The sequence below is a fragment of the Anomaloglossus baeobatrachus genome, chromosome 5, assembly GCF_048569485.1.
Source record: "Anomaloglossus baeobatrachus isolate aAnoBae1 chromosome 5, aAnoBae1.hap1, whole genome shotgun sequence".
NCBI classification, from domain to species: domain Eukaryota; kingdom Metazoa; phylum Chordata; class Amphibia; order Anura; family Aromobatidae; genus Anomaloglossus; species Anomaloglossus baeobatrachus.
The window spans coordinates 533,906,638-533,921,706 of NC_134357.1; the positions used below are offsets into that span (position 1 = coordinate 533,906,638).

Below are 15,069 nucleotides of genomic sequence, written 5' to 3' on the forward strand. Positions count from 1 at the left end.
AGCGAGGGGAACATTTAGCTGTGGGAGGACAGGTTTTGCTGGATTGGTTTATGGAAGCCCTATTGCTTTTCTACAGCCTTTCAGCCACTAGTAATGTGGTAACCTTTGTTTTCCCATTGATAACTGACAGACTCCATTGCGATCTTGTTTTTTTGGAGGCGGAGTTGAAGTATTTATTGGTATCATTTTGGCCTCCACATTTTTGGGTGGCTTATTATTTCAATGTTTTAAGGGCGTATGAACAAAGAGGGTTGAACATCATGCTCTATTAGTTCTAATGTTAAGATTGTGGAATCTTTTTTTCTTGGTAAATAACTGAATTTTGCTTCATAACTTACAATTTCTATGCATATTTTAAAAATGTTATAAGAACATAATTTTAAGGCTTTTTAGTGAAAAATTATATTTTTTTATTTTTGGCAGATGACTGTACTAGGAGATCAGAGGCTCAACTGATGTCTGCCATTTTTAACTCTGATGACCTTGATATCACACAAGATCTAACTTTACTGAATGCTATTATTCCAGATATCCCATCATCCCTTCACAGCAAAAATCTATCAGCTAATGCTGTTAAACAGGTCCTATCATCTGATTCATCACAGACTGTTAAGAAAAATAAAAGTAAAAAGAGAAGCATTAATAATCAAACCTCTCTTACAGCAAAGAAGCCATTTTCAAATGCAGAATATGGAAAAAGTTCTTCCCTCAAAATGTCTTTTATTACATGTAAAAAAATTCACACAGAGGAGAAAAGATTTTCTTGTGCAGAGTGTGGAAAATATTTTAACCAGAAATACAGTCTTGTTAAACATGAAAGAGTTCACTCAGTGGAGATGCCATATTCATGTTCAGAATGTAGAAAATGTTTTGCAAGTAAATCAAAGTTGATTGCCCATCAGAAAATGCACTCAGGGAAGAAGCCTTTTTCATGTTCAGAATGTGGAAAATATTTTACAGATAAATCACATTTTGATGGGCACCAAAGAATTCACAAAGGGAATAAGCCCTTTTCTTGTTCAGAATGTGGGAAATGTTTTGCAAGTAAATCAAATTTTTGTAGGCACCAGAGAATTCACACAGGGAATAAGCCCTTTTTATGTTCAGAATGTGGGAAATGTTTTGCTGATAAATCAAGTCTTCTTACACATCAGAGAATACACACAGGAGAGAAGCCCTTTTCATGTTCAGAATGTGGGAAATGTTTTGCTGATAAATCAAGTTTTCTTACACATCAGAGAATACACACAGGAGAGAAGCCATATTCATGTTCAGAATGTGGTAAATGTTTTACAAGAAAATCAAATTTGATTTTCCATCAGAATATGCACTCAGGGAAGAAGCCTTTTTCATGTTCAGAATGTGGAAATTGTTTCTCTTATAAATCAAATCTTCTTACACATCAGAGAATACACACAGGGGAGAAGGCATATTCATGTTCAGAATGTGGTAAATGTTTTACATGTAAATCACATTTGGATAGGCACCAAAGAATTCACACAGGGGATAAGCCCTTTTCTTGTTTAGAATGTGGGAAATGTTTTATAAATAAATCACATTTTGATAGGCACCAAAGAATTCACACAGGGGACAAGCCCTTTTCTTGTTCAGAATGTGGGAAATGTTTTGCAAATAAATCACATTTTGGTAGGCATCAGAGAATTCACACAGGCGAGAAACCATATTTATGTTCAGAATGTGGGAAATGTTTTACTCAAAGTTCACAATTAGATTGTCACCTGAGAACTCACACAGGGGAGAAGCCATATTCATGTACAGAATGTAGGAAATGTTTTGCAGAAAAATCAAGTCTTGTTAAACATCAGAGAGTTCACTCGGGGAAGAAGCCGTTTTTATGTTGAGAATGTGGAAAATGTTTTCCAGAAAAATCAAATCTTGTTAAACATCAGAGAGTTCACTCGGGGAAGAAGCCTTTTTCATGTTCAGAATACAAAAATATTTTACCAGCAAATGACATTTTTTTTGAACATCAAAAATCTCATATGGGGAGATTTCATATCTAGAAGTTGAGAAATATTTTACTGGTAAATCACATTTTATTGACCACTAAGAAAATTTCACACGGGGAAAAACCATATCATTTCACAAACTGTACAAAAAAATACTATAGCGCCCCTGAGATTGGTCGCTACAGGTTATATCATTATAGCCTTCCCCGGCAAGGAGAGGTTGGTCCGGTAAGTTTACACACACCTCACACTACCATACAGCAGGGAGAAGCAGTCACTAGGAAAGGGTTAACAATGTTTCTATACACACACTTCCTGGCAGACGCCAGGTGGCATCCACTAATTAGTGCAAGAGTGATTGCCATAGCAACTTGCAAAAGTGGGGGCATGGGCAGTTAGGAGTAGAAAACTAGCAGTTTCAATTTTAGTGAGAGGGAGAACAGCTTGGACACGAGGCAGAGCAGATACACGAAGTGTAGCTTCCTGGGGGCTGCTGCCAGGCCCTCAGGGAGGCAGAACAGAGCTGTCTGGATGTAACATCATAGAGACAGCACAGCCAAGTCCGGGCTAGTGACACCTAGAGAGACGGGACCCGGCACCTGTAATCGTGGACCAAAAGGGAGTAGTCGCCAGAACATGAGACTGAGCATTGCATGGAGAAGAAAGGCCACAGATTACCAAACCAGATCTAGCCTCTGACCTGCCCGAGATCGACCGGAATCTCTGACAGCGAGGACCAGCACTCCGGGTGCAATACCACCTGAGCCAGTAAAAGTGACTGGAACCCGCACCTGGGCATAAAGGGCATAATGTGACTGCTACAAGGCCCAGTTTCCACTAAGCACTTTGCAGATGATGTAGTCAGGCCCACGGAGGAAGAGAGCCCACCAGCGCCATTTTTAGCAGAATGGGTGTCCTTGGTATAGGACACTAGCTACAAGCACAACAAAAGCTATGCAGACCACCAGCCATTCACAAGTTAGCAGATGACGTTGGTGTGCGTGTTGGGTGTGACATAACTACCATGTGCCATCCTGCTATGCTGCACCAAGTATAGAGGAAGACAGTTGAGAAAACTCTCTTATTTTTTTTTATTTGTCTTGTGGAAGAGTGCCAGGTTGGGTAGCATTATTACAGGATAGTGACCAGGACTAAGCACATTATAATTGGATGGGGTTCAAGATATTGACATAATTAAAGGAAAGGGCCAGGATGGGGGACATTATAAAAAGAGGCAAGAACGGAAAACATTATTAAAGAAAGGGGCCAGGACAGAGACATTGTTACAGGCTGAGGAACATTATTAAAGAAAGAGACCAGGATGGAGGACAGTATTACAGGATAGAGACCAAGACAGTGGACATTATTAAAGGAAGGGGCCATAATAGAGGACCTTGCTAAAAGAAAGGTGAGGCTGGGGGGACATTATTAAAGGAAGGGGCCAAGATGGGGTAGCAATATTAAAAAAAATTGGGACAGGATGGAGACATGGCTAAAGAAAGGGGGCAGGACAGAGACATTGTTACAAGATGGGGAACATTATAAAAGAAAGAGGCCAGGAATGGGGATATTACAAGATTGAGGCCAGAATTAGGAACATACATTATCTATTTATGGTAGCAAGTGGGATGTTTATTGTAGCAAGTGGGGAACATTATTACTGTTTAAGGTCAATTGGGGGACAATATTACTGTATGTGGGTCAGAAAAAGGGACACTATAACTCCACAAAGTAGCATATTAATATTCCCTATTCTAACCCATACATAATTTATTGATCCAACTGTATTGAGGCATAAAAGGTTAAAGCCATTACTGTCACTGGGTAAGGGATAATATTTCTCCTTGTGGAGTGACATGATTTTCATGTCACTCTATAAAGGCTTATATGCCATGCAATGCTCCTTTAGGAAATTAAATATGCAAATTGGTACTTCATAGAATAAGAAATTTTTGACTCTAGTGCCACCTATTTAATCCTAAAAGTCAATACCCGGGGACACACTGTCTGCAAATTCAGATGATTCTGGTTTGGCTTTTATCCTAAGTCACATGGAAAGGCTTGTTAAAGGGTCATTAATAAATTTTAGGATTGCTTCTTCCAATAGGTGACACTAGTGTTCTAGTCCTTTTCCTCTCTGAAGACGTCAATTTGCATATTTCATTTCCCAAAGGAGCATTGCATGACTTTGGAAGGGGTACATCATGCCACTAGAACAGTGTTTTCCAAAAGATTCAAAGTTTATAAACATAAAACCTTTATTTTGCCCAAAACGTAATGATCATAATTAAAGAACAACAATGACTCTAGGACAGAGAAAGATTACTCAATTTTCTGAAGGTAACAAATTAACAACAGTCACCAATCAGTAGGAAGTGTACAGGCCTTTGCTTTGAAAGACTTCAGCATATCTGCGGCCATAGGACATCACTAATCTCCCACACTGCTCTGGTGTGATTTTGGTCCACTCCTATTCCAATCTCTTCCACAGTTCTTTGACTGTTGTAGATTTCTTGGCCATAACTTTGCCACCAAGGATTTTCCAGAGGTTTTCTATTGGGTTTAGATCAGGAACCTAAGCTGGCCATTTCATTGTTTCAATGTTTTCTGTTTCAAGGAACTGCTTTACTCGTTTTTCTGTGTAACAGAGCGCATTGTCCTGCATGAAAATTGTTGGCTGATTGAGTGATGAACGCAAGTAAGGAACCACGTATTGTTGAAGAAGGTTCTGATACACACTTGCATTTACTCTGCCATGTAGCTCAATGAGAGGTCCAACTCCTGCTGCAGAAAACATAAAACATTCCCCAATCCATGACACTTTCTCCACCACCTTTCAATGACTCCTTACCACACTTTGGGTTCAGTCTTTAACCAGTTTGTTGACGAACATAATGTTTCCCATCAGACCCAAATAAATCAAACCTGCTTTCATCGCTAAAATGAACTGTGGACTACTTCTGTTCACAGAACATGCTCCTCACCAAAGATTAGTCTAACCTTTTGATGCTTTCTGCTGAGAGGTTTGGTCACTGCAGAGTGGGCTTTCAGTCCAAATACTCTTAAACGTCATGACACTGTATGACAAAACAGATCCTTACACTGTTCAGTGCTGAACTGACAAGATATTCCGGCTGCAACGTTAAAACGATTACCCATGTAGATTCTCCGCATTTTCTTTCGAGGGCGACCAGCCTTCTTGGGGGACTTTAGTTTGTGATGTTGTAAAATTGCAATATTTTTGAAATCACAGACCTGGAACAACCAAATTCTCTTGCTAGGGCTTGGTCTTCATCTGGACAACCTGGTGCCGGAGGGTTTCAGTCACTTTGGAATGACACACCATTTTTGCAATGTCAGTGCAAACTGAAAAGTTAGGCTGCCAGTTACCTAGGGTTTGTTAGATAATTAAGGAAATTATCCCCAGGTGCCAGATTAACACCAATAACTTGCGGGTATCTGAAAGTGTTCTCTAATTTTGATCAGTGTTCTTCTTCATTTATCTCATTTACATTTTTATTATGTGATTCTAAAAAAGTTGAATTTATGAAATAGGCTTAAAATACTGCTAGTTTTCTCATGTTAGGATATAATCAAATAAGACTACTCAATGACTGTAAAATTTAAGAAATTGTGTGTTGTTCTCTAATTTGGATCTCCAGTGTATAAGCATTCTTACAATTACTTACCAGCCATGTCACTCTTCACAAGGAGAAACATTACCCATTAGATCCCAGTCTGAGTCTCTCACCCAGCCAAATCAGATCTCATACTTTGCACTGGTGAGTGACAATACCTCAAACATTGTGTCTGCAAATTGAGATTCTGGTTTCACTTTAAAGGCCCCTTTACACACTGCAACATCGCTAACAATATCGCTTTAACGTCACCGGTTTTCTGACGTAATAGCGACCTCCCCAGCGACATTGCAGTGTGAAATGCATGAACGACCTGGCCCCCGCTGTGAGGTCGCTGATCGCTACAAATCTTACAGGACCATTTTTTGGTTCTTTGTTTCCCGCTGCGTAGCATGCATCGGTGTGTTTGACACCGTTATAACAACTTTGTTAGCGACTTCCCTTTCAAGTGGCTGCTTTGACACGTCCCCATACGACCAGCTAGGTCGTTCTGCAGGTCCGTATCGCTGCTGCGTCATTGGTCAGGTCTGCCTGTTTGACAGCTCACCAGAGACTTTCCAGTGATCCCGGCCAGGTCGGGATCGCTGGTGGGATTGCTAGAAAGTCTCAGTGTGTAAAGGGGCCTTTATCCTAAGGGTGGTGTCACACACAGCGACGACGACAACCATTTTCTGTGACGTCGCAGTGACGTCCCGTCGCTGTCACTGTGTGTGACATCCAGCAACGACCTGGCGCCTGCTGTGAGGTCGCCGGTCGTTGCTGAATGTCCAGCTTCATTTTTTGGTCATCGCTCTCCCGCTGTGACGCACACATCACTGTGTGTGACAGCGAGAGAGCGACGAAATGAAGCGAGCAGGGAGCAGGAGCCGGCGTATGGCAGCTGCGGTAAGCTGTAACCAGGGTAAACATCGGGTAACCAAGGGAAGACCTTTCCCTGGTTACCCGATATTTACCTTCGTTACCAGCGTCCGCCGCTCTCGCTACCAGTGCCGGCTCCCTGCTCTCTGCACATGTAGCACAGCGACGCGTGTCGTTATGATCGCTTCTGCTGTGTTTGACAGCTAAGCCGCAATCATAACAGCGACTTACAAGGTCGCTGTTGCGTCACAGAAAATGGTGACGTAACAGCGACGTCGTTGTCGCTGTCGCTATGTGTGAACCCAGCTATAGTCATATGGATTAGCTGGTTAAAGGGTCGATATTGACTTTACAGATTGCTATTGATAAAAGGTGGCACTAGAGTAATCTTCCTCTCTAAATAGGCAATTTTCATGTATGAGGGTATAAATGGTTACTACTGTATTGTTGCCAGTTTGAATGGGGCACTACTGTTGTATTTGAGTACAAAGACAGACATTAATACTGAACAGGAGCACAAAGAGGTTTTTTAATTTTGCACAGGGGGCAACAAAAGTGGACATATGCATTTATACTGTATAGGGTTTTTTTTACTGTAAGGGGGTCACAAAGGGAGACTGCTATGACAATATATTTTAGGTTTGTGGATAATGTCAAAGCAATCTGCGCCAGAAGAGGAAAAGTGAAAATTAATAACTTTATTTGGTTACATTACCAGTAAGTCACTGGATTTAACCTGTAGTATAAACAGTATTTCAGAAAATTGAGTACACCCCTCACATTTTTCTATATATTTTATTAGATATTTTCATGGGACAACACTGACGATGTGACACTTTGATCTCCCATGTAAAGTGCCATGGAATGAATGGCGCTATAATAATTAATAATAATACAATGTACAGTAGTCAGTGTGCAGCTTGTGTAACAGTGTAAATTTGGTGCCCTCTAAATAACTCAATACAAGGCAATTAATGTCAAAATTGCTGGCAAGAAATGTGAGTACACCCCTAAGTGAAAACAATCACATTGTGCCCAATTAGCCATTTTCCCTCCTCGGTGCCATGTCACTCATTAGTGTTACAAGGTCTTAGGTGTGAATGGGGAGCAAGTGTGTTACATTTGGTGTTATCCCTCACAAACTCTCTCATACCAGTCACCTGACGTTGATATCACTATGTTGTATTCACAACATTATGCTCTGCACTTTATGCAATCAATTTATTTAATCTGTAATTATTTTCAGGTTTTTTATTCTTTACACACCACAACACGTAATCTAATTTCTTTTTCTATTGTGTACAAGTCTCTATTTTTATTACTGTATTTTTTGGTTTATAAGACGCACCCAAATTTAGAGGAAAAAGAGGGTGGAAAAAAAGGGGGGGGGTTCGTCTTATAATCCAGTGGTGTCTTACCAAAGGGGGGCAGCAGTGGTGGTTGAGTAGGGTGATAATTTGGGCAGTGCAGCCATCGGGTGTCCCAGAAAATGTTGGCAGTGGCAGCTGTGCGGTGCAGCTGTGCTGGTGCTGGGGCAGTTGGGCCGGGGCCGCTGCGGCACCAGGTAGTGAGGCCTTCAAATAATGCACCAGGAATTGGTGCATGCGCAGATTGAGCTCTCTGTTCAATGACAAGTCTAGATCTCAGGGCGCCATTTTTCTTAAGTCCGCTGCTGGGCCGGAGATCTTGAGCTGAGTGCTCCATCTGCGCACCCGTTATTTGAAGCCCTCATCGCGCACAGCCGGTGCCACCCCAGACCCTGCACAGCCACCGCAGCCCGTGCAAAGCCACTGCACAGCCTCCACACACCCTGCACAGGCCGCTGCAGACCCTGCACAGCTGCCGCAGACCCTCTGCAGCCACAGCATTGCCCCTGCCTCCTGCTACCCCTCTCCACCACCCGCCAGTGAGCTACTTACGGATATTAAGACACACCCCTCACTTTCCTCCCAAATATTTGGGAGTAAAATTGTGTCTTATAATCCGAAAAATACGGTAATCCAACACATCATGACATCATGAATGAGGATTCTTATTCTATGGACCCTATACAATACAAACAATCGGAGTTTGGATAGAAATGAAGATGACGCTCTTTAAATAGCCATTTAGGAATGTGTTTTTAAGGTATGGAATTTGTAAGTGAGGCCCTACAATCAAGGGCTTAACAATTGCGGTTGCAGGTATCGCTAATGGGCCTAGGTGTGCAGGATGGCCACCGAGCCAAGCCCATGGTTTATTTATATGGGCGTCCGAGAGTGCGCACCAGCAGAAATCCATCGCAGCACAGAGACCTGTTGGGTCCCTGCACTGCGATGTGCTGGCCGAAAATTAAGGACATGAATACTTTCAAAACCCCACACCCACAATCCCGGCCATGTGGAGCAGTTAATATTCTGGCAGCTGCCTGCGCTGTAAGGGGCCACACATGACAGTGACTTCATGCACTTCGCCACTTACAAGCTTGTCAGTTGACAGAATGCCGGCGACGGAGGAGGACATCGGTGGAGCATAGAGAAGGTGAGTCCTTTTTTTTTTTCTTCTTAATTATTCAATCTGTGCATAACATGGTGAGGGATCACACCAGGATGGAGCCAGGAGGGCGCATATATACCAGGATGGGGACATGATTGTAAGATATACCAGGATGGGCCTACATAACAGTTTGCGCCCAGGATGTGGACAGGATGGGGCTATAGATACCATAATGGTGTCATGATTTTGACATACAGTGCAGACCAAAAGTTTGGACACACCTTCTCATTCAAGGAGTTTTCTTTATTTTCATTACCTCGAAAATTGTAGATTCACATTGAAGGCATCAAAACTATGAATTAACACATGTTGAATGAAATACTTAACAAAAAAGTGTGAAACAACTGAAAATATGTCTTACATTCTAGGTTCTTCAAAGTAGCCACTTTTTGCTTTGATTACTGCTTTGAACACTCTTAGCATTCTCTTGATGAGCTTCAAGAGGTAGTCACTGTAAACAGTCTTGAAGGAGTTCCCAGAGATGCTTAGCACTTGTTAGCCCTTTTGCCTTCACTCTGCGGTCCAGCTCACCCCCAAACCATCTTGATTGGGTTCACGTCTGGTGACTGTGGAGGCCAGGTCATCTGGCGTAGCACCCCATCACTCTCCTTCTTAGTCAAATAGCCCTTACACAGCCTGGAGGTCATTGTCCTGTTGAAAAATAAATGATGGTCCAACTAAACGCAAACCGGATGGAATAGCATGCCGATGCAAGATGCTGTGGTAGCCATGCTGGTTCAGTATGCCTTCAATTTTGAATAACTCTCCAACCGAGTACACGATACATGCAAGATTTCATCCTGTTCCCTACCTATAGGTACTATCCTATTGATCTCATAATGTATGGCACATTTAGCTCTTTATTAATAAGGTGACATTTATATTCCTTTTACCACAGTTACCTAAAACCTGCCATTGAATTAGTTTTTGAACCTGTAGGTCCACGTTGACTCCTAATAAATAGATACGTTCTATATCTGCTATACCATGATAATACACTTTTAGAATTCACACCTAGTCCATCTAACCTAACAACTTTCCTCCTACGCTATAGGTAGAGAACATACATGTTACCACCTTCCCACCAATTTACTGGGACTCCTGCTCATACTGGGTGAGCCTCTTGCTCTCTAAATTTCATTTAGATTTTGTCACACCGATCCTTTCCTTATTGTGGAATATCTTTTTCTCACAATTATATACACGGTATTTCCTCTAGTTGTTCACAGATACCTACTGAGTTGTCGGACGGGCTTGAGATTTTGACCAAAGAGTCTATGTTGTATCCTCCTCATACAATATGCTTTTATATCGTATGCTACTGTTGTTATTATATGCATATTTGTCTGTATTCTCACACTGATCTATGTCCTTTTGTTTTCTTGTTATATTTGTAACACCCTAATCAGATTATCCGACCCAAGGAAGGCCAATAGGCCGAAACGTTGTGTTCTAGCAGACTCTCTGTTATTGTACAGCACCCTTTTTTTCTACACTAATAAAGAAAAAGATCAAGATTAAATGAACTCGTGTCCGTAAATCCTTCTTGGGAAATTAGACAGTGTGCCGGAGTTCATTTTTCTTTTGTAAAGTGAGGACTTCACCTCCTCCTAATTGTTTTATTTTAGACAACAATTTATGTATTATCCAAACAGTAATCTGTCTGGACCTTTCTTCATTAAATGTGCCATTTTCCAAAGCAGTTAATCAATTCCAAAGATGCCACCACTTACACCCATTCCTAGTCCCTCTCCCCAATCCCTGAAGTGCTGGCTTTGTGCTGTAAGATAATAGAGCCACATGTTTGGAAGTGTCAGTCCTCCAGCATCCTTAGTTCTTTATAGGGGAAGCTATTCTCCTTACTCCTTACGGAGACTGACACACCATTCCATGTTTTTTAATTATATTCATAATAAAAGGTGAATTTTCTATATTTCAACGTGATTCTTCGCTGGAATTTTTTTTCCTGTTACATTTACAAATCTTATTGGAGCTATTGGCTAATATTATTACTATTACACCTACTACATATTTGGAAAGGATTTTAGGGATGGGAACACCACTTTAATATTTGGTTGCACACCATTTGGAATGAATAATTGCAATCACTTTGTATAACCAGCATCAAGCTTCTTACAACATTAAAATGTTGTACTATGTGGAAGTGCTGATCAGCATATTTTTCTCATGCTGATTCAACATGAGAAAAAATTTTGAAGGATGCTGTGATTGGCTCTGTAAATTGGGCAGCGTGCACCCATTCAAGTCTGTGGGTGCGTAAAAATCTGACTGCACTCAGATGACATCTTAGTTGTCATGCTCAGATAAAGAAATATCCGCAACACAGGTTACAATGAGAATGAAACGTGAGAGGAAGGCCCTGACACTAGGGAACAGGGGTTCAGTCCCCTCCTGACACTAACCTGTGTCTGAACCCTGAGCTCACCTAATGTCCCTATACTAGTCATTTCCCTCTGTCACACGTATGGACCACTACCCAAGGACAGGGGGCTTCTCTGGGCCTGTAAGCTAGAGAACCCTGACTTGCCCTCAAGCCACGGGTACACTTGAAGGTAGCGAGGCGTGACCCTCCAACCTGTCCTTGTCTCCTACATGGACCCTGGTCTAGAGACCCCCTACCTGTTAAACAGGAGAACTGCAGGGAACAGCAAAATAAAGAAAATAACAAAATAAGGCTCTGTGCGCACTAGAAAAAGGATTTTTTGGTGCGTTTTTTTTTGCAGGTTGAACCCTGCGTTTTTTAATGCTTTAACAGCAATAAATAATATAGATAATAGATATTCGCTAGATAGATAGATGGACAGATGGATAGATAGATAGATAAAAAGATGAATAGATTGCTAAATAGAGAGATAATGGATAGATAAATTAATAATGGATAGATAGATAGAAAGATGGATAGATTAATAGATAGATTGCTAGATAAATAGATAATGGTTAGATAGATAGATAAATAGATAATGGATATAGATAGATAATGGATAGATAGATAGAAAGATGGATAGATGAATAGATAGATTGCTAGATAGATAATGGATAGATAAATAATGGATAGATAGATAATAGGTAGATAGATAGATAATAGCCTCTGTGAGGACACACTGCAGTTCTCGCGAGCGGTAGTGTGTTCACATTACCGACCGTGAGAAATGACCTGTGGTTACCCCTGCAGGCTCGTTATGAGGCTGCATTGATTATTATCTGTCAGACGCGGCTGGATCAGTCTGCAAGCATCGTGGGACCTGCGTGCATTATGCTGGAGCTGTGTGTTTGGGGGTTTAATAAAGTGGTGAAAGAGGGGGCTTTTTTGTGTTTTATTTAAAATAAAGAATTTTTCTGTGTGTGTGTTTATTCACTTTACTTACGGGTTAATCATGAAAGCTGTCTCATAGACGCTGCCATGATTAAGCTTGGACGCTCAAGATCAGGCACAACCACCCAACCGAGAAGGGGAGGACTAGTGAGGACAGGAAGAAAACTGAGACCCGAAGAGAAAACAAACCTCCGGAGTCGGGAGACTGGTAAAACCGCATGGGCACCAAGCATGGGGGCAACTCCAACCTGACCGTTGAGCGGCACAACACCTTAGCCACAAAATACGGACCCAGAAACCCCAAGCCAACCTCCCCAACTTGACCACACCACTGGATGGCACTAGCGTGCAGCCACACGCAGTCACCCACAACCAGGTCTGGACCTGTTTGTTTAATAGTACGGCCACGGTGTCTGCAATGGCACTTGCGACCCACAGACACGGTATTCACAGGCATCTCCACAAACTCACTACCCGGATGTGCAAGTGCACTAGAGGAGACAGATACACTCATGCCACCCTCCTCCCTGGGACAGGAGGGAGACGAAGACACCAGAGACGCAAAGGAGCAAGGTGCACTGGGGAAACTCACCATAGGGACCTTACACTCAGGCAGGCAGACAGGAGCCTGAGGAGTGGGAAGCTTTCCCCCTCTGCGTCCAGGAGGGGAAGCAGCCGGGAGAGAGGGAAAGATGGAGGGCAAGCACACTCCTTGGACGCAATCCTCCACACGACCAGGAGGGGGCGGTCTGGCAGCCAGGGGAACGCTGGGCAAAACCGGCCTGGGAACCACACTTTTGGGGAGGCGGACCTTACCCCGAGAAGTGGGATCACCAACCCTACTCCGCCCCGGTGGGGAATGAACCGGGAGAGAGGGGAGCACGGAGGACAAATGGACGCACTGGTCGCTACCTCCCACATGACCAGGGGAACACGGCTCTCTAGATGGTAACAGGACAGTGATGGCAGCACAGGACTCGATGTAATGCCCACTGCTCCCACAGAAGAAACAACCTCCTGACCCACGCTGGACTGCAAGTGGAGTACGACGAGCACATCCCCCCCAGCTGCATGGGTTTGTCCTCCTCCACCTGCGAAGCCTCCTCCATAGGGAATACGGGGAGCAGGAAACGGGTCCGACGCTTCCTAAGGCACCTGTCAGTCCGGCTGAAAAGCGACATGGCAGCCTCCAATGACTCTTGGACGGAGTACTGCGCCATGGAGTCCTGAAGCCTACTTGACAACACACGGCAGAAATAACTCCTCAACGCCGGGTCATTCCAGTGGGTGTCCTTGGCCCATCTCCGGAATTCCGAGCAGTACTCCTCCGCTGGTTGTGTTCCCTGGTGGAGTTGGCGGAGCTTGGACTCCGCCAAAGAGACGCCATCCGGATCGCCATACATCAACCCTAGTGTCGTGAAAAAACTCCTCTACCGAACGCAAAGCCAAGGATTCGGCCGCCAGAGAGAAAGCCTAGGCTTGAGGATCCCCTTGCAACAGGAAGATTATCACCCCAGCCTTCTGGGCTTCACTCCCTGAAAATCTGGTACGGAGTCTAAAATACAATTTCCACGACTCGCAGAACACGAAAAATTTGTCACGACCCCTCGAAAACCTGTCAGGGAGCCCCATCTGGGGCTCGACTATTAAGAGCCCCGAGATGAGCTGTATTTGCTGCACGAATGTTGTGTGCAGGGAGATCACCACCCGCACAAGGTCAGCAAAAGCAGGTGCAGCAGGATCCATAATGGAACCGAAAAAAAAAAATGGTGGGCTGGTTATTAATAACTTTGCACCTGAGGGAATGCCTCTAAGCAGACTTGCAAAAGAAGCATTAACCCATCAGGTGCTAAATGGAAAAACGATTCTCGCTGGAGAGAAACCAGTGTGATACCCTCGTCATCGTCACATTCTTAGTCATTATCTGATCCTCCACTCACCCTGGCTAGTGCAAAGGCCGGTGAGTACACTAGACTTCACCTCTTCAATAGTCTGACACAGGCGTGTAATGCTGCCACCAGGGGGAGCCAGAGCTCTGTAGCATAATACACTACACAGAGCAATGAGAACCAGGAAGTGAATTCACAGCGTTCTCATGCATTACCTCAAAGCACAGCTGAGAAGCAGAGCTGCAGAGCATGGAAGGAATAGTCAGACAGGCTGGGTCTAACACCGTACGGGCAGAAGCAGGACCAGAGGAACGAGCAAAAGCGGAGTCAAAGTCAGGCCAAGGTCAGTACCGGAGGAAGCAACCGAGTGGGGAAATAGGAGAGGGGACACAGGACAGGAGGGACGACCAGGGGACAGAACACAGACAAGGGCACGGGGGCACAGGAACAGACAGATCAGGATATCACTCACAGGACCAGCACTCACAGGCAAAGCAGAGCTAATCTTATAGCCGGCACTGGTTCACTGGAAATGCCAGCTTTTAAGGCATCCAGGGTCTGGAAGTGAGGCTTGAGAGAAGGCTCTGCCCCCTAGCCATGTGAAAAGGGAGGTGAACCATGACAGTACCCCCTCCTCAAGGGGGGGCCACCGGACCCCCAGGCTTCCCAGGATACTTCCGATGGAAAGTCGCAATTAACCGATCGGCCCGAACGGATCGAGCCGGCACCCATGACCTGTCCTCCGGACCGTAACCCTTCCAATGGATCAGATACTGGAGGGAACGACGAATCCAACGAGAATCGATAATACGCTGGATCTCGTACTCCTCACCGTCCACCAATAT

General features: G+C 43.7%; 1 protein-coding gene and 1 long non-coding RNA gene across 2 annotated transcripts in view; both read left to right on the forward strand.

Annotated features, from left to right (window-relative positions):
- LOC142312142 (uncharacterized) overlaps positions 1-10,523 on the forward strand; it is an 82,778-nt gene extending 72,255 nt beyond the window's left edge. The window contains exon 2 of the mRNA XM_075351039.1: positions 424-10,523. Within this exon, the coding sequence (XP_075207154.1) occupies positions 456-1,862 (1,407 nt within the window). The 5' untranslated portion in view covers positions 424-455 and the 3' untranslated portion in view covers positions 1,863-10,523. The remainder of the gene's footprint in view (positions 1-423) is intronic.
- LOC142312176 (uncharacterized) overlaps positions 1-15,069 on the forward strand; it is a 140,290-nt gene that overhangs the window by 73,826 nt on the left and 51,395 nt on the right. The gene's annotated exons all lie outside the window — the stretch shown is intronic.